The sequence below is a fragment of the Ramularia collo-cygni genome, assembly GCF_900074925.1.
Source record: "Ramularia collo-cygni strain URUG2 genome assembly, contig: RCC_scaffold01, whole genome shotgun sequence".
In the NCBI taxonomy this organism is placed as follows: domain Eukaryota; kingdom Fungi; phylum Ascomycota; class Dothideomycetes; order Mycosphaerellales; family Mycosphaerellaceae; genus Ramularia; species Ramularia collo-cygni.
Genome location: NW_019716255.1, coordinates 1,599,321 through 1,624,390, shown reverse-complemented (window position 1 = coordinate 1,624,390; position 25,070 = coordinate 1,599,321). Strand labels below are relative to the sequence as shown.

The 25,070-nt window shown below is 50.9% G+C and overlaps 8 protein-coding genes; 5 read left to right on the top strand and 3 right to left on the bottom strand.

Annotated features, from left to right (window-relative positions):
- Positions 1 to 392: 392 nt before the first annotated feature.
- On the top strand, positions 393 to 2,132 carry RCC_00596 (uncharacterized protein; the record flags this gene model as incomplete). XM_023765753.1 has 3 exons in its annotated part: positions 393 to 495; positions 558 to 1,481; positions 1,531 to 2,132. 3 exons carry the CDS (start codon positions 393 to 395, stop codon positions 2,130 to 2,132), a joined length of 1,629 nt encoding a protein of 542 aa, XP_023621521.1.
- Positions 2,133 to 6,724: 4,592 nt separating this feature from the next.
- Positions 6,725 to 8,693, bottom strand: RCC_00595 (uncharacterized protein; the record flags this gene model as incomplete). XM_023765752.1 has 4 exons in its annotated part: positions 6,725 to 7,625; positions 7,685 to 8,105; positions 8,156 to 8,176; positions 8,231 to 8,693. The coding sequence occupies 4 exons, from the start codon at positions 8,691 to 8,693 to the stop codon at positions 6,725 to 6,727; spliced, it is 1,806 nt and encodes a 601-aa protein (XP_023621520.1).
- A 1,241-nt stretch (positions 8,694 to 9,934) lies between these two features.
- RCC_00594 (uncharacterized protein) lies at positions 9,935 to 11,545 on the top strand (the record flags this gene model as incomplete). Its single annotated transcript, XM_023765751.1, has 1 exon — positions 9,935 to 11,545. One exon carries the CDS (start codon positions 9,935 to 9,937, stop codon positions 11,543 to 11,545), a length of 1,611 nt encoding a protein of 536 aa, XP_023621519.1.
- Positions 11,546 to 13,779: 2,234 nt separating this feature from the next.
- On the bottom strand, positions 13,780 to 15,279 carry RCC_00593 (uncharacterized protein; the record flags this gene model as incomplete). Its single annotated transcript, XM_023765750.1, has 1 exon — positions 13,780 to 15,279. The coding sequence occupies one exon, from the start codon at positions 15,277 to 15,279 to the stop codon at positions 13,780 to 13,782; it is 1,500 nt and encodes a 499-aa protein (XP_023621518.1).
- A 1,221-nt stretch (positions 15,280 to 16,500) lies between these two features.
- RCC_00592 (related to VPS62 Vacuolar Protein Sorting) lies at positions 16,501 to 18,312 on the top strand (the record flags this gene model as incomplete). The annotated part of the gene is made up of 1 exon (XM_023765749.1): positions 16,501 to 18,312. One exon carries the CDS (start codon positions 16,501 to 16,503, stop codon positions 18,310 to 18,312), a length of 1,812 nt encoding a protein of 603 aa, XP_023621517.1.
- An 887-nt stretch (positions 18,313 to 19,199) lies between these two features.
- On the top strand, positions 19,200 to 19,757 carry RCC_12090 (uncharacterized protein; the record flags this gene model as incomplete). Its single annotated transcript, XM_023765748.1, has 1 exon — positions 19,200 to 19,757. The coding sequence occupies one exon, from the start codon at positions 19,200 to 19,202 to the stop codon at positions 19,755 to 19,757; it is 558 nt and encodes a 185-aa protein (XP_023621516.1).
- Positions 19,758 to 20,217: 460 nt separating this feature from the next.
- On the top strand, positions 20,218 to 22,681 carry RCC_12089 (uncharacterized protein; the record flags this gene model as incomplete). XM_023765747.1 has 6 exons in its annotated part: positions 20,218 to 20,357; positions 20,419 to 20,994; positions 21,075 to 21,452; positions 21,520 to 21,586; positions 21,643 to 22,190; positions 22,264 to 22,681. 6 exons carry the CDS (start codon positions 20,218 to 20,220, stop codon positions 22,679 to 22,681), a joined length of 2,127 nt encoding a protein of 708 aa, XP_023621515.1.
- A 158-nt stretch (positions 22,682 to 22,839) lies between these two features.
- Positions 22,840 to 25,060, bottom strand: RCC_12199 (related to DUF1446 domain protein; the record flags this gene model as incomplete). XM_023765746.1 has 7 exons in its annotated part: positions 22,840 to 23,054; positions 23,108 to 23,565; positions 23,640 to 24,011; positions 24,075 to 24,199; positions 24,257 to 24,361; positions 24,426 to 24,919; positions 25,000 to 25,060. The coding sequence occupies 7 exons, from the start codon at positions 25,058 to 25,060 to the stop codon at positions 22,840 to 22,842; spliced, it is 1,830 nt and encodes a 609-aa protein (XP_023621514.1).
- Between the last annotated feature and the right edge of the window lie 10 nt (positions 25,061 to 25,070).

Sequence of the window (25,070 nt, the reverse complement as noted above, 5' to 3'; positions counted from 1 at the left end):
GACTTTTAGGTAAACTTGTTGGTAGGACAAGTAGGTAAGTTTCATGGTAACGGGCGGTCTCTCCTACCGCAAATGTCTTAACTTTCGCTGAATTTTCTGGCAGGAGCGCACTGGATTGCGACACCTTCGGGCAAGCTGCTCTTCTTCATTATCCTCCGTGTCTTGCAGCGCTCTTGACCGCCTTCATCATCACTGCTTCGGCATCCCCCGCGGCATCTCATAGCTGAATTTACTTCTGCTCTTGCGTCCAAGCGGTAGCATTCTTCGTTTAGCGAGCGTGCGCCTCTTCCTTGACTAAATCCGTCTACGGGATCGCTGCCCGAAAGAAAAGCTGGCAATACACCACCGATCCATCCCTCCACTAGCATTCTTGGCATCGTGATATTCCCATCATGCCGGAAAGTATCAAAAGCGGCTTACAGCTGATCCTTCCTGTCATTGCCCTCAACGTCGCAAATGGCGTGGCTTTTTGTRATTTACTGGGCATCTCCGCAAGTCAGTCCCTCTACGATGGCCTGCCGAACTCGCGATCAGGACGCTTACATTTTCGTCTCCAGTCATTCCTACCGTCTCGCTCCACTTTGGTTCTATAGGTGCGATCGAATGGGCAACAACCTCACAACTCATCGGGGCAACAGTCGGGCAATGCGTGCTCGGATACCTCAGTGATGTCTTCAGCCGACGAGACATGCTCATCTTTGGCCTTGTTCTCCTGTTCGCCAGCACAATGGCTACCATCTTCTCGTTTCGCCTAGCCTCCCCGATTCTGTTCGTCGTTCTTCGCGCTTTCTCCGGCATCGCCGTAGGATCAATATCCAGCCTTGTCAACATCGCACAATCAGACATCGCAACCAAACAACAACGACTGAAGCTGCAGGGAATCCAGGGAACCTCAGTCGCCATCGGGAGCATTCTCGKCWTGATGGTTGGAGCGGTCTTCGTTCAACAAAATCGAGCTCATCATCTTTACTCTGTGGAGGCTGGGTTGACGGCCCTTGCTCTCGCTCTGATCGCATGTTTTGTCAAACCCCATCGCCAAAGACCGTCTTGGAAGGACCTTCGGGACGTGCTAAAAGACGTCGACTACGCTGGGATCTTGTCAGGAACCGGATTTATCGTGCCCGGCTTGATCATTATATCAAAGTACGATAGGCTCGCTAAATCGATCATAGCAGCTCTCGGCGCACTTACTGGAGTCTGTCTTGCGACATTCGTATACGTTGCTCTCAAAAAGCCTTTCAAGTCTCGACCAATCGTGCCCTTCTGGCTTTTCAGGAACCACACTCTTTCTGCCATCTACACGCAGAACCTGCTTTTTGGAGCAGCATACTACACTTTCATCTACTTCTTTCCAATCTATCTCATGACTGTCCGTCAGTGCAAAGCGTTGGAGGCTGCTTCGATGATGATCGCATACTTTGTCTGTCATGGCTTCTGGTCGGCGGCTTCGGCTCAGGTCATTCTGTGGCTACAACGGAGAGGTAAGTCAAATCACGGCCCAAAGGAAGCATCTGCTGACAGATATTGCAGGTCGCAAAAGTTACTCCACAGTCATCCTTCAAGGCTTCATTTGCTGGGCCGGGGCTGTTTCTGTCATCGCTGGCGGCGCTTATAGTACTCACCACGAACCCATCGTAGTCACCATTCTCATGGCCGCTACGATCGGCTTCGGGACTGGCGCTTGCTTTCAAAACTCCGTCCTTGCGATCCGAGAGCAGGTCACCGATGAGACTAACGCCGTTGCGCTCGGTGTCCGGAATGTTTTGCGATACCTCGGAGGCGCAGTCGGCACTGCCGTGAGCGGAATCATCATGCGGTCGGTGTTGAAGAAAAACATCCCGGAAAATCTGATGCAGTATAGGAAACACACCATCAGCTCGAAGGAATTGGACGACATTCCGAATGAAGCAGATCGAAATGTGGTAAGGAGTGGGTTTAGCAAGGGGATCACTTGGGTGTTTGTGAGTTCTGCTGCCTTGCTGGCGATTTGTATTTTTCTGTGCATCTTCCTGAAGGAGGCACCGAGTGATGAAGAGAGCAAGAAGGAGACGTTAGAACTGGTCGAGTCTCCCAGCTCCACAGCTTCGGGGGAGAATGTTGACGTGGTGCACGGTGATGCACATCAGGTATGACGATGCCCAGCGGAAGAATGACCTAACGATACCCTGAATAATTATAATTCCTAATAATGATGTCCTGCCTGAATGTTCTGCTATGAGATACTTTCTTCTACGCCCTGTCCTACAAGATGAAGGAGCCCCATACAAGGAACTTTCACACGCGATGATACCGTCACCAGATAAGTGATCATCCCCAACTCATCCCATCTCTACTCTCAAGCATCCTTAAATCCAGAACATCGCTCTCTTGTGCACATTCTTTCCCAAGGATTTRGGCTGAGCCTCTTGTGATCGGGACAAAATACCCTCTTCGCCAGGTTCGCCACATATCGGCGAAGTGTGCGGGAGGAATATACGAGACAGCGTTGAGTGAACAGCCGTGGATGAAGCAGGAGAGATGTGTACAAGATCTTAGCTGTCTTGATCGTGGAGAAAGAAACAGTATCTATAGATTTCATTGCGTAAAGGTAATCGATCGCCGGTAGCAGACATATCTAATGTTGAGCCAGCCAAGACTGTTGGGAGTGCATTGGGTGGGTCGGGATAGATCGGCGTAGACGACCTGCTTACCAGCTCATCCTTAACTCGGAGGGTATGAGATCTTTCCAACCGATCGACGACAGGTGTGCGAGTCTGACTAAGGTCAGTAAATTGAAGGAGGGAGGATGTGATGKATTCGTCCAAGATAATTTCTTCACCACTTAGAAGTTGCGCTTTACCTCTTTCAGCCGTAGCTCGAAAAGCAAACATTCATGGAGCACTTGAACTTACCTCGAGATTTTTGCAGCCCTGAGATCCTGCTTCAAGGAGATACGAGCACTCTCCTCGCCCTTCCACTCCTGTCAGGGAGCTGTTCAGGATGGTGGGTGAGCAGGGATCGAATGCAGACAGACACGTTGCCAAGACTTCAGCTGCGAGCTGAGCAAGACGAAGGAATGTGGTCTATGGATTTCAACCCTGTTATCCTTTTTCTGAGGGATTGAGCTAWCATCGTAGGAAGTGAAGGATTTTCTTGGCATACACAAAGCGTTCTGTCGTTCGTCCACCATCTCTTCGAGCCTGTAGAGTGCTCAGGTTAAGAAGCACATCGAATGAGGATTACCTGGTTTGGAATGTAGAACTTCATAGAGATCTAGAGGCATGTAGGAATCATTTAACGGAGTAGCTATATCGTATACATCCGACCTAGAAGACACGCATCCTCCGCCAAGACCATGGCTGAAGGATGAATCAATACGAGCTGATGCACTCCCGAGTCGTAAGCTAGATCCGGAAGAAGACCACAGGAGGCGGAAGGATCGAGTGGAGGAAAATTTATAAGAGCAACGCCACCCCAGAAAATGAGCTCCCATCATCATCAGTGCCCTTCCAATCCAATATCATCAATCACCCATTTCAAATGCAGATCACAGCCATCATCGCGGTCGTCATTGGCCTTGCCTCCGCTCAAATTCACCCCACAAGCTGCACTACCACCATTCTTCCAACAGGAATCGCTTGCTGCCCTCCCATTGCCGGCACGACTTCCACTTCCTTCATCGATTGCAAAGGCTGCACCATCGAGACCGCTCCGACGCCTTCCTGCCGAGCCCTATGCGAGTCTCCTGTCCCTACAGCTCTAGAGTCGACTACAACCGTTACGGCTTGCAGTCCAACTTCAACTGCGACCGTCACGACGCTGGTTGCATGAGTCTATACAAGTACGATCAACAGATTTTTGGGGGATATGGAGATTGCGGACATGTATGGGAGTTTACTGAAGTCTCTAGTATAGAGCGTGGAGGATGTGAGACTTTGACGACATTGATGGTCGACTCAGTGACGGGTTTCWCGAGAACATTACTATTTCAGAATGTCATTTGGATCTAGAATGCTTTATATTCCGATAGAAGAGGTTAGAGGACTTTTATATAAACTTKATCTTCCATTGTCAAGACAATCTACATCTACTCGCCTCACACGTATCAGAAATGGGGCGTTTTGGCTGGCCCTTTACTCATATTGTTTAGAGATCTCGCAATGAACTCTTCGAGCCGTAACCGTGAGAGAAACTAACCTTGAGATTTTTGCAGCATGACTCTTGAAGTAAGACCTTTGTAAGGATATAAGAATCACTCACTCGAGAGCATCGTGGCTTCAAATCCTATCAGAGCACTCCCTGCTAGCAGGGTCGTCAAAAGATGATAGAGTGACCACTTTATGGACAATTAAGGCGAGCCATAATGAGACTGCACAGAGGAACACATCGAAATTTCTCCCCAGCTCGACATCTATTGATTTTCCGACTAGTCCGGCGTTTTCGACCCAGCAGAAGAAACACTGCCACATGGTTCCTTTCTGTAGAGATCTAAGCTCTAGCGCTTCTGCCGTGTGCCGTGTGAAGCAGTTCTCGATACAACGGAAGCCTAGTATGTTGATAAAGTATTCAAAAGTCCATATGTCGCTCTTTTCGACGATCGTCTGTATAGAGCGAGCGTTCCTTCAGCAAAAACGAATGAAACTTGATCGGGCCGGGGAAATGGATGGTTTGCAGAGAGGTGGAGCATGGAGAGAAGAAAACTTTTGTGGAAGACGATTCGAAATCGGGGGCGAGTAGTGTAGTACTTACTGGAGAGGATAGCGTCACGTAGGACAACGACTCACCATTGACGCCGTTTGACTCACCATAATAGAACAGCGATAAGCTGGAACCGAGCAGACCTTCATAAAAACAGGTGCTGTTCCCTGCTCTATGTTTTCAGACAAGGCAGTTCGAGGGTCTGCTATGTGGACTAAATTGAGTAGAGAAAGAGAGAAGGTTTGCTGCTCAATACCAGCCAGGCTAAAGATCTCATGCCCGTTTCCGACTACTCCGTTACCACAACCAGATTATATTTACTTCATCGAATTCTCTCTACAGCTTCCTCCACGAGACGTCTCTGTTGTGGAATATGTATGCTAACAATCTTACCGTGCCGGCGGAAGACCTGTTCTCAGGGGCAACGAGAAAGCTTACCATAATATCAAACCTTAAAGAAGAATTTGAGGACGCTGACCATACCGGAACCWCCGGACGACTTTGAGGACTCTGCCCTCAATACGATGTATACATACGCCCATCTCTCTCTCTTCTCATTCGTCTTTCCTCTCCATACACTGTCTTGACGCAAGGAAAAAACTTCCACTTTACAACATTTTCAAAAAACCACCACACTTTTGAAACAACACTCACCTTTAACATACCACTCTCTCAACAACCACCCCCCTCAACTACACCATGTCGACGTCCTCTATTCCACCAACCACCACCACCACCACCACGGAGTCTCCCCCACACACCCACCCGAGCGGAACCTGCATCAAAACCTGCCGTGAATGCCGCCTAGCAAACATCATAGCCAAAACTTCCAACGACTGGGACGACAACAACAACACCCCAGCAGTAGCCACAAACCACACAATCCTTCCCCCCGACCCAAAACGCCCCCAAACATCCTCCCCCCTACTCCTCCTCCTCCCCCCAGAACTAAAAAACAAAATCTACAAACTAGCCCTCACCCGCCCCCTCGACACCACCACCAATGGCAAAAACCAAACCACCCTCACCTACCAAGGTCTCCGTCGCGTCCCATGTCCCTGCGACAAATGTTCCCGAACCCAAGACGCCCTCCTCCTCACCTGTCGAGAAATCTACCGCGACGCAGCCGGAATGCCTTACCACGCCACTCTCGCCACAGGACCTTTGAGATTTCTCGGAAGTGAAAGTCTCCTGAAATTCCTTCATTATACCACTCCGAGAAGGTTACAGGGAGTAGAGAATTTGATGGTTTGTCTTGATGAACCTGGGGAGGGATTAGAGGATTTGTATCCGATTCTTTGTGCCTTGAGGAGACGAATTCCGGGTTTGAAGAAGTTTGTGGTGCAGATTCATTTTTCGGCTGTGTTGCAGAGGACTGGGGAGGTTTATGGGGGGGTTTTTAGGGAGTTGAGGAGGATGGATTGGTTGGAGGGGTTTGGGATGGAGGTTTTGTGGGATGGGATTTTGGGGGAGGAGTATAAGGCGATAAGGGAGGGGGTTTTGAGGTTGGTGAGGAGGGTTGTGGGGAATGTGCCGGCGATGAGGGAGAGGGCTAGGGAGGAGGTTGGAGGTGAGGAGTAAATTGTGTGAAGAGTTTTGTTTTTTTGGATTGGATTGGATTGGATTGGATTGGAAATGTTCATTTTTGCAACGGAGTTGGTTTGCAGGGAATTTGGGTAGATGAATGAATTCGCGTACATACACGTTTTCTATCTGGACACAGAATGATTAAATGAATCAGCATGATAAACAAATGCCTTCGTTCCTCCTCCCGTGCCTCGCCGTGATTCAAATAGAAGATCCTGTAACTGCGATGGTCACCCTCCCAACAATAGTGAACTGTCTGCTTCGATTCATCTGTGGTGTGCTTTCTCTGTCGTGTTGGTAGACCAGTCCCGAAATCCCGAGATCGTCCATCAGTGACGAGATGTAGGAAAGACAGCTCGGATCTCACAGGCCGTGACGGAGGTTCAAAGATCAGCGAGCCATGGATGACATCTGGGGAAAACGGCATCCTTCGAACAGGACAGCACATCCATCCAATCAATCAATCCATCCCCTCCTCCTCTCCATCCACAACCCTCCCAACCACACCCCTCGCCCTCCTCAACTTCTCCCTCAATCCCGGTGTAATTCCCACATACCCCAACAACAACGGCGCCCTCTCCACAATCCCTGCCTCCTCCCCCCCAAACCCCCTTCCAGGATACACAACTTCACCCCAAAACTCCTCCCAAGGCGGCCTCTCCCCCTCCTCCACCACCTCAATCCAAGGCAACACATCCCCCAACCCCCGCACATGCTCCACCTCCCACCTCCCACAATCAGGATAAAACTGCCTGACCAACCCCGCAAAATACCTTCGATCTTCATGTAAAGCAGTCGTGGATCCACACACAATCAACATCCACAGCAAGAAATCATACACGGCTCGATCCCCTCCCGCCTCCTCCAACAAACACGCCATCAAAATGGGCGTGAGAAAGGCACGATTATGTCTTCTCGCGGAGGAAATACTGTCGTTTTTCTGCGAATCCACATTTCTTCCAAAAGACCAGGTGAATAACAACCCCGTTAATCGCGCACATTCTTTGAATTGGCTCTTCCAGCCATTTTCGGGAATTCCAGTAGGGGTGGTGGTTGAAGGGGAGCAGCGAGCGAGTCGCAGGGAGATTTTGACGCCTTCGCGGGCTTGAGGGCCCGAGTGGGTGTGGGGGAGGGAGGTGACGGGGACGGAGAGATTGAAGAGGGCGGTTAGAGCCAATAGGGCGTCGGAGATGGCGGGGGAGAGGAAGGATTGGAGGGTGGGGGAGAGGAGGATGGAATTTGGGGGGAGGGTGTAGTCGATTGATTGGACGTCTGAGAGTGCAGGGGTGGACATGGCGCCAAAGGGGAGGTGTAGATTTGGTTGGATGCGTGAGGTTTGGGTGTAATTTGCGAGGAGGAGGCTGTGGAGTGGCGGGTTAGCATTTGTGGTGGTCATCAGGTGGCGACGGATCTTCCATACCTAGCGGTGGTGGTCTGGAAGTGTTGGCCGAAGAGGTGTTTATCCCAGACGGTCATGTCGGGACTTATCAGAGCGAGGGCGTTGAGGTGATGGATGGAGGTCTCGRGTTGGCCCGTGTTGATCTGGAGGGGAGGATGCTTAGCGGGGTGAGGTGAAGAAGTGGTGGTGGTGTATTGGTTCACCTTAACGGTGGCCAGACGGATGATGGACCATGTCAATGCACACGCCGACTCTTCTCGATCCACCCCTTTGAGGGTGTTGAGTTGTTGGATGCCTTTGCCGATGTATCCCAAGGTCATGTTTTCGTGGAAGAGGCATCGGTATTCGTCCTGTCTGCATACTTTGTAGGCGACGGTCAGGAAGCTGTGTACCAGAACGGGATGGGACAGCGTGGCTTGGAAGAGAAGACTCTTGGGATGTTCTATAGGAAGGTGTCAGGAGTTGTGCATCGACTGAGTTTATGCAACTTACGCCACTTCCAATTGTGCAGATCTGATTAGATGTCAGTATCATCAATATCTCGTTGTGAGGAGGAGTGCAACTCACAACTCTCGGCCAAGTCCAGAAAGACACTATCGACTTGGACGGGGAAGGCACGAAAAGGATCCGGGCGTTCGGATGGGGAGGCGCTGAGGGAGTGACATTCCCTCTTGACGGCAATGAACGTCTCATCTTCTTCTTCCTGCTTCACTACTTTCTTCTTTCGACTTGTGGAGGACTTGGTCTTTGCGGGTGCGGGAGTTGCAGTTGCAGAGGCTTGGCCCGGCCGCTGCTCCAAAACCACGGTCCACGACTGCTGCCCACCACGGCCTCCCCTTTTCAGCACCTTCCGGGAAGTCCGCTCAGCATTGTGTTGAGAGGGATCATCTTCTTCGACCTGCGTCCTCCGGGCCACTCTTTGATCCTGCACCCGTTGTTGGGCATGTGAGCGAATCCTGGAGAGGGTTTCGGGGTCGACATATTTATTGGTGGTGAAGTTGATGATGGGAAAGTCCTCTCCCATCCTCATCAAATTTATGGATATTTCCTTCGGTGGTGGAAGGAATGGTCAATGTGATGCCAAATTGAGGATTAAGACGGCATTGGACGGTGATGATCAATCCAGTGCCGGGGTTTGGTGAATGGATGCGTCTAGAGCTGTGTGGAGTTTGAAGTGGAGTGGATGATGGTCACATTCCACGATTCCCAAGCATCTAGCGGGCGCGCGAATCCTTTTGATGGAATATCGCCTGCATGCACCTTCTACACTGATCTGCAGCGAGTTGGATGAGATGTGCGGGTTCTGTCATCGCCCCGAAGCAGCTCACGAGGTGGGATGGGACGGGACGGGATGGGATGGGATGGGGATAAGAGGGAAGGGGAGGCCTTATCCTTCGTGCGGCTGAGGAGTGGGAGGCGGAGATTCTTCCAATCAACCCATCAATTTCATGTTCAAATCTCATCAATCAWCCCGAAGGATCCAGATTTGATTCAGCCCTACTACTGCCAAGCCACCTGATTTGGGCGGGGTCTGGTCCAAAGAGGTCAAGTTTTGGCGAAAGAGGCGTGCACTCGTCGCTTCCGAGAGGTGTCGGCGCCTGAACCGATGGATGAGCAACAGGGATGTGCCCATCGATGGACGGACCATCCAAGAATACATGAGATCTCCCATACAGGAGCCTGATTTACATCCTCTACGCGGCGCATTTCCATTTTCATGGCTGGCAGGGTCCGCCACCTCGGCTCTCGTGAGTCGTATACCTAGCTTCGCGTGTCCATCGGCCGGCAGCCAATCCCGTCCCACCGGCAACGACGACATCAACAACAAACATTGCCATCTTGGCTTGATCCATTTCCTCGTAGCACACAAAGATGGTATACATGGCACAGTGGATTGATGAACGTCTGTACATGTGCGTATGAGCGGGCAAATATGCTGCCCGGCTTTTGGAGGACTCAATCTTCTCCACATCACAGCCAGCACAGCCACGCCGCCTTCGTAATCCTTGCAAGGTTGTGTCTTTGATAGATGACTGGATGGACCGGTTCCTCCCATCTTTCTGCGCCACGCATATCTTCCCATCATCCGGTTTGTAAGTCACTGCCAGCCACTTGGGTCCGCCATTCACCATTCCCGCGGTCGCAGGGAAGGATACAGCTGCCTGCACGATTCAGCTCGGGGAATGCGCCTGCCTGGTGGGAAGAAAAGACGTCTTGTGGACCACAGCCCAATCTCCTGACTCTCCCCTCCACCCCTCCAAACCCCCCAGAATGACCCCAGACATGACCAATGTAGTGGAAGCGAGCTCATTATCGGCCGTGACGGACATCGCCACCAATCCGCCGCCACATGCCCATGCTCCAACACATCTTCCGCCGCTGCCTCTCATCTTGTACATTGCACGAGTGCCCGGAAGCCGCGATGTCTTTCTCACGCCCATGAAACCGCGGGAGAAAGTGGTCACGGCCGAGGATGTCCAGAGCTCCCTCTATTATGTTCATGTCAATGGTGATGAGACAGGGGACAAGCTAGCGAGTGTTTCCGTGTCCTCGGTCAACACGAATGCTTCTCAGCTGTTGTCCGGGCAGGAAAATGGCGTCCGGCGAAAACCACTTCTCCCGCAGCGACACATGGCTCCTTTGACGCCGCCATATCCCATCGACGACGAGGACATGTCCACTTGGTCACGGACATCACCAGTTCCCCAGAAACCGAACCGCATTGCGCGCAAACCAATCAGCTCCAACTCATCAAATTCCTGCGATCAGAATGGACGAGGACTACCCAGCCGACCGCTTCCAAGTCCACCTCACGATGAAGAGCCATGCGAACCATACGACACATCTCTCCACGCCTCCAAAATGCATCTCCTCTACCACTCCGACCATACACAAATCCCCAATCCCTACTCTTCACCGGTGCAACCCATCGAAGCCCTACCAGAACGACATCCCTCCGGCTCCCTGACTCTGATCCGACGAGACCCGTCCTCCAACGAACAATGGAATGTAGCATCCATCCACGACCCTCCCATCCCGGAAGTCAGTTCTGCAGCACTTCGTAATCCGAGTGCAGCGAAACGAACGAAACGAGGTGGTGCTCCCGTCTATCTAGACATTTCCAATCCAGCCTACGCACAATTCATCGATACGAACAACCAAGCCACTTCTCGAGATAGCTTCACATCCTCAAATTCTGCAGAAAGCGATCCACCACCAGAAGGAATCTTTCGAAGAAGATTACACATGCCTGGATCACAATACGGCGAACATACATATACTCGATCTTCAAGGCCCGTCTCCGCATTCGCATCAAGTGAGGAAATCCTCAATATGCGTCGGACAATAAGATCTTCCGCCATGGACTCCAGCACGGACGTTCCCACATCCACCGCTGCTGCTGTTGATGATCGCAAGGGAAAAGGCTACACATTCACCAGTCCCTGGGATGGACGGTGTGAGTTCACCACGGGAGCCGCAGGAAAAAGTCTGAAATGTCGTCACATCCTCCCACAAGATCAGCATCATCATCATCTCAATCCCCGCTCTCCGAATGATGAAATCGTCAGCGAACTCCGCTTCAACCTCCCAACAAGTAACAAAACTGCCACGCCCGTACAAGAGAAGCGCAAATCTCACTTGCGGGGTTTACTCGTCCATCGTCGCCAGAAATCTTCTTCGGAAGATCATCATGCGGGAGGGGATGATGAGGAGGAGGAGAAGATGGATCTTACTCTAGGCCAGGAGAGAGCCGGAGGCGGGTTCCGAGGCAAAGAAGCCAAATTGGGCAAACTCATCATTGAACCTTCTGGGTTGGGAATGTTGGATTTGTTGGTTGCTGCCAATGTTGCGCTTTGGTGGAGGGCTTATGAGAGGTATTGAGATTGAGATTGACTTGGGCGAATGTTTGTGTAGAAATCAGGCGATGGAGTGTATGTTAGTGGAAGACTGAATATTAAATTCCCYCGGATTTAACTCTCCATAAGGCTGCTGCTTTTTATCATTATAGCTACCGGTTCGTAAGCCTTGTCGTCGTTTTACTAGAAGGAGAGGTAGAGATGAAAAGCGTATGTTCGTAAGGTGGTGATAATGTGTACAGGTGGATGTAATGTACAGAGTTCACAATGAAGTACCTCAGATCCACCATAATACACGCAGTTAGTTGCTCCACCACTCGTTCCTCTGGTAGTGAGTGACCTAATCCTCACTTTTCACTGGCCCTTACCCCCGCCGTTCTATTTTAGAATTTCTTGGCAATGTCACATGAAAGCCTATTAATAATAAAACCGGCTGCATTCAAAGTAAAGTAAGGTAGGTAAGATGTTATTTCATCCCAGAGCTCAGAATAATCAAATATTACTCTGAATCCCAACAACATCCCTCAAAAACCCCACCATATCATCCACACCCCTTGGTTCACTAACCCAGTGTCCTCCATCAGAATACTGGCGCCATAACGGACGCACGCCGAAATCAACCAAACGATCCCGCAGCTCCATCCCAAAAGAAATCTTAATCACATCATCATCATCCGCATGGCATAAAAGAACCGGAGTCTCGATCGCCGGATTCGGAATCCCATCGAGAGTGGAGATGACTTCTTTTCTCGGAAACCAACTGCTCAACCCGATAAAACCTCCCAAACGTCTTCGTCCCCCAAGTAAAGCATGAATAGCCACCGCACACCCTTGACTGATCCCCCCAACAATAATATTTTCAAACCCAATAACAGCCGCTTCTCCAGCGATGAGTTCCTGAATCCGGGCCATCGCGGGAGAAAGATCTTGCTCGTCAGTTTTTTCGTGAGGATTCTCTGTCGTGTACATGTCGAACCACTGCGACATTTCGCAATCGAAGCGTTTGGAGATGAGGAGGTCTGCTGTGGGGAACACCCACTTCACTGTGGGGAATAATTCGAGCAGTGTCTCGAGTCCAGATGCTTGACTTTCGAAGAATTCGGATGCGAATTCTTGGGCGATGCTGTCTCTTCCGTGTAGGAAGATGATTGTGTGGGTGTGTTCTGTGAGGGGGAGGAAGGTTTCCATTTTGGGTGGACGGGTTGTGTTTGTCGCGTTGTGTTGGGGTGGGATGGAAGTGGTTGAAGGTCTGGAAATGGAGATGGTGGTGGAGATGAAATGGTTGGTACTGTCTACCTTACCTTACCTAATTCCTCACGCCCCATAAGGTTCAGGTTCTTCACCGTATAAACTTCAGGCTCTTCACGCTCCTCACGCATTCGCAGGCTTGCACCTGCCTACATTGGCAGATTTCCAATCGCAGCAGGCGCGTCAAAGTCATGAAGAAGGAAGGTGCCATGCAGGGCATTCTCGAATCGATGCTCGCTCCTTGACAGGCCTCAGAATACCTCCAGTACGAGAAAGATGGAAGCAAAAAAGGAGAGATCTTCCGAGCCCTTCCTCCCTAACTTTCTCTCGAGCTTCCATCTCCCAGAAGACGAGTTGACATCCATCCATCTCGAATATCCATTCATCTCAAACATCCATCCATCATTGAAGATTGGGCTTTCAAACAGCTCCGTCCATCAAGCGAGGGTCCCGGGGATGGTAAACTGAGATCCTCGTGTTTGGAAAGCTCTCAAGTAGGTAGGTACTCCCTGTACATACTCCCTTGCCAGTAAATCTGGCCGTCAGCTCTCTGTAGTGTCTTGAAAGTGGAAGTGGAAGTGGAAGGTGGACGATGGCGCAAGTAATACAAGTACGTCCCACTTATGAGAAGACACGTGGACATACCTATACAGCTCGACCGCGCAAGAGCAGAGAGCGAGGCTTACCGGTCCAAAGCTTGGAATGCTCTCGAAAAAGACTTACTAAGACACGGTATAGGTGGTGGATATATATACCTCACCCCTCATACTTGAAATGCTCGACAAGGACTTACTATACTAAGACACTGTAAAGGTGGTGGATATATATACCTCACCCCTCATACTTGAAATGCTCGACAAGGACTTACCATACCAATACACTGTACATGTGATGAATATATGTACCTCATCCCTCGTACGACATCCGCAGACGTCAAGATGCGGTAGTAGCGACATCAGCTTGGTCAACATCATCGGCCTGTTCTTGCGCAGCAGCATTCCCACCACCAGACTATTGTTGTCCAGAACCGCCAGTAGTATTATCAGCGCCTCCATCAGCCTGTTTTTGTCCCAGTTCCCGCCCTTGTTCTTGATCTTGCTCTCGTTCTCGTTCTTGACCGTGTTCTTGATCTTGTTCCCGCCCTTGACCTTGTTCTGTTTGTCCAACACCACCACCACCAATCCAAGGCGGTCTACCCGGCTGCTTCGGCCCCCTGGGCGTTCCCTCTCCCCTCACCGAATCCAAATACTCCTTCCTGGACTGGAATGCAAGATAGCCATGCTGATTGGACTTCATAAACCTCGCATCCGTGTGCTGATAGGCGGCAGCAGGCGAGGAGAAAGAGCTCGGGCCAGACATGACCGCACTCTGCCTTTCCCCTTCCCCTCCTTCCATATTCACATCCAAATCCCCAGCAGCAGCAGAAGATGAAGCAGCAGCATGCATTTGGAACGGATCTTCCAGATACCCCACCACATCACCTCTCATCTCCCCTGTCCCTCCCGGTTCAAACATGCCCACTCCCAACACCGCCTCACCATCACCATCATCATCCTGACCATGCTCAGGAATGATTCCCCCACCAGAACTACTCCATCCCAAACTCCCTTCAATATCCCCGCGACTGGGTCTTCCCGCCCCTCCCATATTTTTCCTCGGACGAACACCCATCGGTCTTCTCCTCCTCCGCTTCCTCCCATCGATATGCACGAGCGCGCTGTTGCGATCATCATCTTCTGCTCTTCGTTTGATCTCATCGTGATTGTCGGGTTTGGTGTAGTGTTTGACGGCTAGGATGGGGACTTGATCTCGCTCGCCTTTGCGGTGTTTGATCTCCGATAGGCGTTCGAGGAAGGAAGCTTGAGATTTGGATTTGTCGGTCTTGAGGATGCTGCGGGGAATCTTCAGGGGACCGGTGGTGAGGACCATGGAGGAATCTTGGTCGTCATCGTCATCTTCCTGTTCTACTACAGGATTGGATGATGGGGTTGGTTTGCTGTGAGAGGGGATGGGATGAGATGGGGCGTTGCGGTCGATGAGCTGGACGGGTTTGCCCAATAGTCTTGCGCGAGAGATGCCCAGGACGTCCAAGATGGTTCCTTTGCGGAGAGGATGGGAATTGTGGCCGGTTTGAGCAATGTGGAATTGCGTTCCGAGATCCGTGGTCCAGTAGGCCGAGTAGACGGATTGCTCGAATTTGATCAACGGGTTGGAGGTGTGAAGGTCGAGGATTTGAAGGGCAGGTAGCTTGCCTCGCCTTTCTTCATCATCATCATCATCATCACCATCATCATCGTCGGAGGAGTCTTCATCGGAGGAGACGCGCGATTGTGGATCAACGCGGGGCGCACTGAGATTCTTGGACGTTTGGCCGGAGACGAGGTGGGGTTGGTCGGTCAAGGCGTCAGGCACGTGAGTGGTGAGATCGAGAGTGAAGTAGAGGGACTCGGTTTCGTGGGCCGAATATTCGTATTCCCACTCCCAATCACATTCGTCCCTTGACAACGACATGTTGTCATGTGTGCTCGTCGGTTTTGTCCCGTGATGACTGAGCTGTGATCAAGTCGAGTGTCACCATGTCGTCGATGCGCTTCGTGATTATTGGACCTTCTAGAAGCAAGCAGTCCAAGGATCGGCGTTCGGGCGTCGTGGCAGCAGATCGGCAGACGGCCGATCCCGTCCCGAAGATGTTCCCACCGGTTCGGAGACGGAAACGGCGGGGTGATGATGAGAACGGGCAGTTCGTGATTTGTATAATAATAATTAATCACGCACAATTACATACATGTGGWACGGTGGTGGAAGACATCAGATGGAATGTTTGTTGTTGCGGTCTTGAATCAGCTGCTAGTGTCCGCCGGTTCATTGTGTTTCCCATGCGAAACGAGCATTTCAGTTCCTCAATAGCCTTTGTGGCGCCCCCATCCTTCCTTCACAACGGTCACGTCGACGATTGCGCCGTTGACATGTTCTATTTCTGCGCGATCGGAAGACGATGACATCTAAGGTATGTATCAGTATCAGTCAGGCGGGGCGATCAATCGCAGAACTGAACGGAACAACAACAACGAGCACCATGTAATCTTCGTGTGATTGATATTGCATGCATGCATGCATCCTCCAACCTTTCCATGTTCTTTATTCATTGGTTTCAAATCAACCGGCAAGCGAAAGAGCCGAGCTGGGACCGATCTGCGGGCATCTTCAGTCGTTTGTTAAACTCCGCCGATTCCCGGACGCTCGCTTGAAGACGCCTGGCCTGCACCTCTCGCACCATTTCCAGCCCGAATCCTCCGACTCTTCCATTCTCACTCTCAACTCACTGCATCATCATTTCTACTCCACCAGATACCTGCGCACCTTCCCTATCGCTTCTCGTTCCTGCCTCAATCAACTCCTGTCTCCTACCCCACCCACCCCGCGGTCCGGCACCGCCTCCAAGCATCCCGTCAACTCACCTCCCCCCGGCCCACTTCCGCCGCTTGCGTCCCACCAGTTCACCGCATGTGCATAACAGCATAACAATACAACGCAACACAACACAACACCACGGCGACAGGAATAGGAATTCCACCTCCATGCATAGCACAACAGTCGCTATTCACGACATCCCCTCGACGACATCACGATCCCCCGCATCCACATGACCCGATGCAGCACTTTTGGATATAATTTCCGATAGAGATAGATAGCACGACATCCCACAGACACACACACACACACACACACACCATGAGACGCCCTTCCGCCCGTAAATGCTTCTTCGCATTCACCAGCCTGGCGATTGTCTACCTTCTACTCAGTCTGGTTGGCGTGCAGATTGGCAAGAGTGAGAGTGAGAGCGAACTCACCAATAATCCCGAATGGATCGCCGAGTCGAAATCATGGGTGGATCGGCAGGTTTGTCGCTGGCTGGGATTGTGTGGAACGATGCACATGTTGTACTCCTCGAGGTGGACGTGGCCGCACGTGGAAAAGGATGTCCCCCTCCCCACATCCGACAGTAATGATTACTGGTATTCCGACCAGGAAGAGCCGGCATCATGGAGTAAAGAGGAGATTAAGCGGAGGAAGATTCCGCAATATGTCCTGGATCATGCTCCCTATGTTCACCTCTTCTCTGGAGAGCAGTTCTGGCCCTGCGATATCGCCGACCATCTTCAACATACCACCCCGTTCCTCAACTACACCAAGATTGAGGACCTCACAACCGACAGCAACCTTACGAATCTCAACGAATTGAATGATTATGAAAAGGGAGAACACAGTAGATTCGTCTACCTGCAATCTCTCGACAACGTGGAAGAACGACCGAAATGGCTCGTCGGATCCGACGGAATCCCCCAACTGCCCGCCAAAAATGATGGAGATCTCGATCTCGACTACCCATGGCCCGACACCAACGAAGACTTACGACACTTTGACCTCGAAGGCGCAAAACAAGCCGCGCTAGACGAATACTTCCCCACGTCGGGGGAGATCCCTGCAGAGATCCTCCCCACAGACCGCACGGCCTCGCTGGATGGACGTTGTGGGGGAAACTCGGCCCAGACCTGCAAGGGAAGTCGATTCGGTCAGTGCTGTTCCATCTACGGTTGGTGCGGTAGTGGCGACGATTTCTGCGATGAAGCTTGTGATCCTCTCGCGGGAGAATGCTACGACCCCTTCAACCCACCTCGAGGTCCCCATCCAGACCTCCGAAAACGTGAAGACCTCCAATCCAAACGACACCGACCTCAACCCGGAGGCAAATCCTCCGCACCCGCCATTCTCATTGTGGTTCACAAACCGGGCGGCATCACCGATGCCTTTTGGTTCTTCTTCTACTCCTTCAACCTCGGCCAGACGGTCCTCAACATCCGTTTTGGAAACCATGTCGGGGATTGGGAACATACCGCCATCAGATTCCGCAACGGTCAGCCCACGCAGGTCTTCCTCTCCGAACACAATTTCGGGAATGCCTATACCTGGAGCGCCGTGGAGAAGTACCTTCCGGCGGGAGATGCTAGTGGAACCATGATTGGGAGTTGGTCCAATTCCACCGCCGCCAAGGAGGCGAAGAGACCCGTCGTCTATTCGGCATTGGGAAGTCATGCCATGTATGGCACTCCAGGATTACATCCCTACATCCTCCCCGCAGGCCTCTTACACGATGAAACCGACCGCGGCCCTCTGTGGGATCCCCGTCAAAACTTCAAAGCCTTTACCTATGACTCCGAAGCGAAAGTCGTTCGAGCCGCCACCACAAACCCGAGTGCTCCGACCGGTTGGTTTGATTTCGCGGGGCATTGGGGGGATAAATTCTACGGACTGGGAGATCCGAGGCAATATCGCTTCGTCGGGCAGTATCACTACGTCAATGGCCCGTCGGGACCGCGGTTCAAGAATCTGGGGAGGAAGGGAGTGTGTCAGGGGAGAGGCAAGGTTTGTAAAGTGCATGACTGGCTGGGGGGTAGAACGAAGGGTGGGGATACTTGGGAGGGGGATGAAGGGGATGAGGAGGGGGGTTTACCAGGGGGGAACAGCACGGATGAGGTGTGGTGATGAGAGGAGGAGGCCTCTTTTTTTTTCGGCTTGGTTCTTTTTTTTTTGTTGATGGCTTTACGATACCCTATGGCCTGGATAGACGCTGGATTGGTGTTGATTTTCTTGAAGATGGAATATATAGTGAGCGTTGTGTAGCTGGGAGACTTTGTCTGGGGAGTTGTGATAGATTCTCGATCGATTGAGAGGGAGGGAGGGAGGGAGAGAGTGGGGAACGTAACGTACAGTAGATGCATTTTGGGGTCTAGGGGGAAAGGCCTTGCATTTGGGTGGGGGGTGTATATGATGGGGGAAGTTGGATTGATGGATGGACGCATTGATGACTAGCACTTATTACTACAAAGAAATGAGCATACTGATGAACATCTATATCTTTTGGCAGATCTTTTGAGGTCTACTAGTCTAGAAGACACGAAGACTAAGAGGATTATAGAGGACAGGGGGCTAGATATTGCTTCAGTATTGTGGACAGTGAATGGTAGTATGGTAGAAAGGACGGATGGTTGGATTTAGTGGAGCGAGTTGCTAAGGAATGTGGCTGGATAGCTGATGGTCTATAAGCATTTCCAGCCCGTCCATGAATGCTTGCCACAGCCAATCTGCACAGCAATCGCCTGTCAGTCCGCCCAGGTCTTGGCACGATCCTACGTCCAGTACAAGTATGTAGGTATGTGGATGGTGTCTGTGGGGAAGTAGAGTGCCGGACCTCGGAAGGGACCTACGGCCCGAGCAGAGACGCTCTCAAGAGCGGTACGACAGACATATGAACTTCTCCGACAACAATAAACACAATCGCAGAGGCTTTCCAGACAACTTCGTGACAGACCAGCGTGTATTCGCATCATCCGGGGCACCTGTGAGTATCCAGCCTTGACACCTCCACAACAATGCAAATCCGAGATCGAACTTTCGTCATCAGTGGTGGAAGCAGTGGACTAGGACTCGCCACTGTCCAGGAGCTACATTCTCAAGGCGCATACATTGCGATCTTGGACCTCAACGAAGAGACCGGGAATGCAATAGTGGAAGATCTCAACAAACGGGTCCTCTTTTGCAAAGCCGACATGTCAGATCCAACCTCCACCAAAACTGCCGTAGACAAAGTGCTAGCCTGGGTGAAGACGACACAGAAACCAATCGGCGGTGTTGTTCCTGCAGCAGGAATTGGCAATCCAGGCCAATTGATCCAACAGAAAAGGRGAAACACTCCCTCTCGCGCGTCTCGAACAGGTCCTGAACGTCAACATCCGGGGTGTTTTCGACTTGATTCGCCTCCTTCTCCCATCCATAATCAACAACGCCCCAGCGGAACCAGACGGAGAGCGCGGAGTCATCATCATGATCTCGTCCGCAGCGGCCTTTTGATGGACAACCCGGTCAACTCGCCTACGCTGCCAGCAAAGGAGCCATTCGCTCCTCTACATTGGTTCTCGCTCGAGATTTAGCCCCGTGTGGAATCCGATGCTRTACGATCGCTCCGGGGCTCTTTGATAGTGCTATGACACGTAGGGCTAGTGAGAAAGTTAAGAGGAGTCTGGAAAGGGGGTTTGAGTTTCCGAGCGAGGAGAGCTGGTCGTGCTGTGGAATTTGCGGCTACGGTTAGGCATATTGTTGAGAATGGCATGTTGAATGGTGAGACGATTCGGCTTGATGGGGCGACGAGGATGTCTAGCAAATTGTGATGGGCATTACATTTGAAAAGACATGCATCACTCCGTCTGTGAGAAAGATCTGAAGGCCAGATATTTCTTCTCGCCAAGCCATCGTGCAGGCCTGAGGCAACCCTGATGACCGGACTCGTTCGGGCCGACAGCGCGGGGTAATGGACATGTCAACATCATCTGGGCAATAATGTAGAAACACCGCCGAGATTGTTTGTACATGTGAAAGGAAGGGGCTGTGACGATGGGCCGAGAAGCGTGCATGCCATGTAGAGAGCGGAAGATTCGGTGTGATGTTGTGACTGATCGTGGTCAAGCGTGTAGCCATTRTCTGGAGCATGGCCGCACGCAAGAATGTATTGTGCCCCCACGACAGAAGAGAAAGTCAGCAGAGCCACACCACTTTGCCATCAATCTTTTCAGTATGATGGCTAACGACTTGCAGAATCCAACGGCGAAGGGAGAATCGCCGCGAAGAGATCCGCTCTACGGCGGCATGTACTCCTGAAGAAGAAGTTGGCCAGCCTTTGCCTACCAATGGACCCAACGGTGATAATTCAGGCGTGGACGTGCTCGTCCCCAACGAAGATGAACAGCTCGACTTCTCACATCAATCTCGACCTCAATCCGGATCGCAGTCTGGCGTTGAATGGGCCCAGACCAGAACATCTCTACGAAGTCCTTTGGTGGGCGAAGACAGCATCCTTCAGCAAGTTTGTCAACAGATTGCCACACCGCACTGCGATGGTCGTCGGGTCGCTGACCTCGGCTCACAACCATGGGCAACCGTAATGGAGTATCAGAATTCCCTTCAAGCCACGGGCATCTTGGGAGAACTAATGTCGAATTACCAACATACCAATCGGATGGTCCAGATTCAACATGYCCCGGAATCTCACCAACGTCCAGGAATCTCTACACCGCAGTCTCGTCGGGAGCTCGAGTTGCTGGATCTAGATGATGATGAGATTGCCTTTTTGAACGCCAAGAATGTCTTCCACTTGCCCGCTAGAGATGTGTGGTGAGTAAATCTCATACGCTGCTGTCATCTATTGTTGATCTTGATCTTTGACTGACCAGAGTGTTATTCATGTGTCAAAGTAGAGAGATGTTTGAGAAATTCTTCACATTTGCCCATCCATACACCCCGGTCCTGGATCGATGTATCTTTCTCACGCAATACGACACGGGAAATCACTCTTCATTTCTCACGCAAGTGGTATTGGCAAATRCTGTACCTTATGCGAGTGCCGAGTTGATTCATCGCGCCGGTTTCTCTACCCATCAGAATGCCCTGCGAGAGTTCAATAAACGTGCGGTTCTGTTGTACAATTTCAACTGTGAGAAGCAGCAGCTGGCAATTCTTCAAGGCGCACTTCTTTTGGGGGTGCAATGGAATACTCATCTTGGGGATAAGGATTTCAGATATTGGATGTCTCAAGGTGTTAGGATAGCGATGCGCATGGGTTTACATCGAAGGTGAGGGAGCGTTGGTTACAGATTTTCAGGGGTTGTTTTTGGGCGCTGATTCAAGATTACCTTACAGTCACATCCAAGACGAACTCGAGGCCAAGTTCTATGCATTACTGAAGCGGATCTGGTGCATATTATGGGTACGCAGACGAAATTTGAGGATTGTCACCGTTGAATGCTGACGAAAAAATGATAGGTGCGGGATGTTCTACTCGTAACTACGGGTCTGGTCAATGAACGAAGGGTACCCGATGACTGCGATACCGTGGAGCTATGCGAAGCAGATTGGGACGAAGATGCAAGCAATATCCCCGACGACCTACGCTGTTGTCTCCCACACGTGAATGCCACCCAGAAGCAATTCCTGATCCATCTCTCCCATCTCGCAGTGCTTGGAAGACGGGCACATAAATTCGCCCTGTCTCGCAACCCTTTACAAGTCGACCACCATCAAGCCGAATCTCTTCTCGACGCGCTTCGAATTTGGCGCCAACAATTACCTGCCGAGTTGACGATTACATCCACCACGTCGTGGAGTAGCCATGGAATCTGGTCTTTGGTACTATCGGCGTGGGGCTCCCGTCTGGRATGTCACATTCACCGTACCTTGTGGAGATCACGCGTGCAGGTTGGAAATCAGACTTCTGCCATTTCTGCAGGTTTACGAGACTCGATTTTCAATTTAGATGCTGTCATTAAACGGGCTGTGCTGCACGGGTTATGCAAATTCTTGCCGCTTACTGTGTACGTTCTTATACCCGCTCTCTCTCTCTCTCTCTATCATCTAGCATAACCAGCTAATCATTGAACACAACAGAACAACTTCCGCAGCAGTAAACGTAGCCCTTGCAATCGAACTACTCTGCCAACCAGAAATATCCGCCGGGGAAAAGTCCGTATACGAAGAAGCCGTTAGGAACGGCATAACATTCCTACGTGATGTTCAAGAGATCTGGGCAACTGTCCGCGCGCTACTGAGTCTCTTCGCCTGGGTCCTCGCACGTAAAGGTTTGGTCTTCCCGTCTGGATTGGATCCTTTGGATAGTACTACTACTACTGGAAGAAGCATGCAAGATAATTTTTTTCCGCTATCGTTTACGGCTTTTGGAACGCCGAATAATAATAATCTGCAGGCTAATTTTGATGAGGATGTTGCTAATGCGCTGCTTTTTGGGAATGAGTCGTATTTGGATCTGCCGGGTTGGTCGGATGAGTCGATTTTTGGTCGGTTGTAAAACTAGCTATGCAGCATATCATTTTGATGATGACTCGCCACTACCTCCTCTGCGCTGACTTATCTCCCTCGAGTGTCATACAGATATATATATCATCTAAATTGGTGGTGGAATGTCTCAACCAATCCAAGATACCCTTGCAATTTATTAACATAACATCAAAGCCTTACTCCAGGAGTAAGGAACTTCAAAGGAATATCCACCATACAAGAACGTAAAAACTCCACGAATCCTTTACCCAGTGGATCTATACTCTCCGTACTACTCACCCCCGTTCCAAGATGTCCATGCACAACAAAATGCACCGCACATATATTGGGAAATTCACACCGCTCAACATGTGTGTCTGGCCGGTAGTCTGTTCCCATCAACTCTGGAATCAAAACGTCAGTCTCGTCGACAGTTTGTGCATCTCTTTTGCCTTACCGATAAGTTTTGCTGTGGTGAGAAACCTACACAACCAGTCCCATTTCTCGAGAGATTCTTCCGCAGAGGGAAAGAATAGACCGACGTTAACGTTGGCGCCTTTATCACCACTGCGACCAAACAGTATCGAGCCCAGCGGAGCTCTACTTGTCGGGCCAAAAGATTTCGGGGTAGTYCCGTTTGAAGCGGTAGTCTGGAGTTTATGCTCCTTGACTACACGTGTTGAAGGTACGTCGTCGGGAACAGCCTGTGATGCCGATCCAATGATATGCAGAGTCTGCTGTATGTGTTCGCGATGAACCAAACCCGTGTATAGCGTGACCAGAGCGCGAGGGTCTGCCATTCGATAGTCCAAATTCGGCGTCAAGGCTGGGTAGCCTTGTAGCTGATTACTGAGGAGCGGGCCAAGAAAACGACCTCTGGATAACAACTTTGCATCTTTCGCTTTGGCCATTACTCTACCCCCGGGGATCATTGTCAGTAATTACTTTGGTTATAACGTTAGTATCTCGGGGGGTTGAAAAGTACCTACCGCAATATCATCGTCGCCTCGGCCTGCGATTGAGGATTCTCAGAAGCCACTCCACACAATTGCAGACGGAAAGTTTCCAGTTTCGATACATCAATCATCTTGTGAGCCATACGTCGGAAATCTTCGACTTTGGCGGGTGCATCCCTTCCCGTGACATACAACAAGAACTCGGCTTGATATCCGGCTTGGGCAGTGACTGCTACTTTCAGAGTTGGAGGTGGCGGTAATCCTTTGATACCAGATACTAGCACTTCGTCCGTGTCGTACTGCTCCATGGCGATATCCGTCAAATCTGCTACTACGTCGGGGTTCAGGTAGGYTAATCCTTGTAATTCGTAGACGAATTGTGTTCGAACGGTATCTCGAGTGATTCTTATGACAATCCGATTAGCTCATTCATTGCTGGGATGTATCCCTTTTATCAATCGTACTCACATTCCATTCTGGCCTGGCTGCTTCTGGATGATCGCTCGGCCATCGTTGAAAATCTCGGCGATGGGGAAAGATAGGTCGAAACGGCTATCGCCCATGGACTGGTAGCCTGCAAAACTGCCTCCGGTCTTTGATTCCGCACATCAGCTTGGGTTCGTACTTTATTCACCAAGAAGTCCACTCACAACATAGCAACCACATTCGATCAAGTGTCCAGCAGCCAACGCTCCCGCCAGCGAATCCAGTGAAGAAGCTTTCCAGCCATGCCACCATGAAGCCAAGCCAATGACCTACATATTCAGTCAGTCAGTACAACAAAACAAGCAGATCTTTTTCCTGGTAAAAGATACTAACCGGACTGGCATCAGTACAACGACCCACAATAACAATATCCGCGCCCTGAACCAAAGCTTCCCGTATAGCTCCAGCTCCAATATACACATTCGCAGACAACACCCCCTGAGTCTTCTCTCGAAACTCCTTAAACGTCTCCTTTTGCTCCCGATGAAGAGGTCGCAAATCCAATCCCTCATCAAGACGATCAAGAACATCATCACCAGTAACATACGCGATTTTCCTGCTCAAGCCATTTTCCCGCAGAAATTCTTCAACTTTGATCGCCAGGCCTTGTGGATCGGCCCCACCGGCATTCACGACAATCTTCAGGGGGGTTGGGTAGGATTTGTATTCTGTAATGGCTAGACGGAGCGAGTAGAGGAATCCTGGCTCGAATTTCGCTGTGCCGGAGGTTTGGCGTTCTAAGGCTCGAGTGCCGATGTTGAATTCGGAAAGCCAGTCTCCGGTTATGGCATCGATTTTGGTGGGTCCACTTAGCATTGATTTCAGACCTGAAGAGAGATGAGTGAATTGCGTCAATTGCCGATTGATTCGATGGCTCCTCCTCATATGTAGGTATGCATTTGCTTACCATCTAGACGATCACCTGTTGAGCCTGAGACATTGCCGATGAGGATTGGTCGTCGCGCCATTGGTGATGAT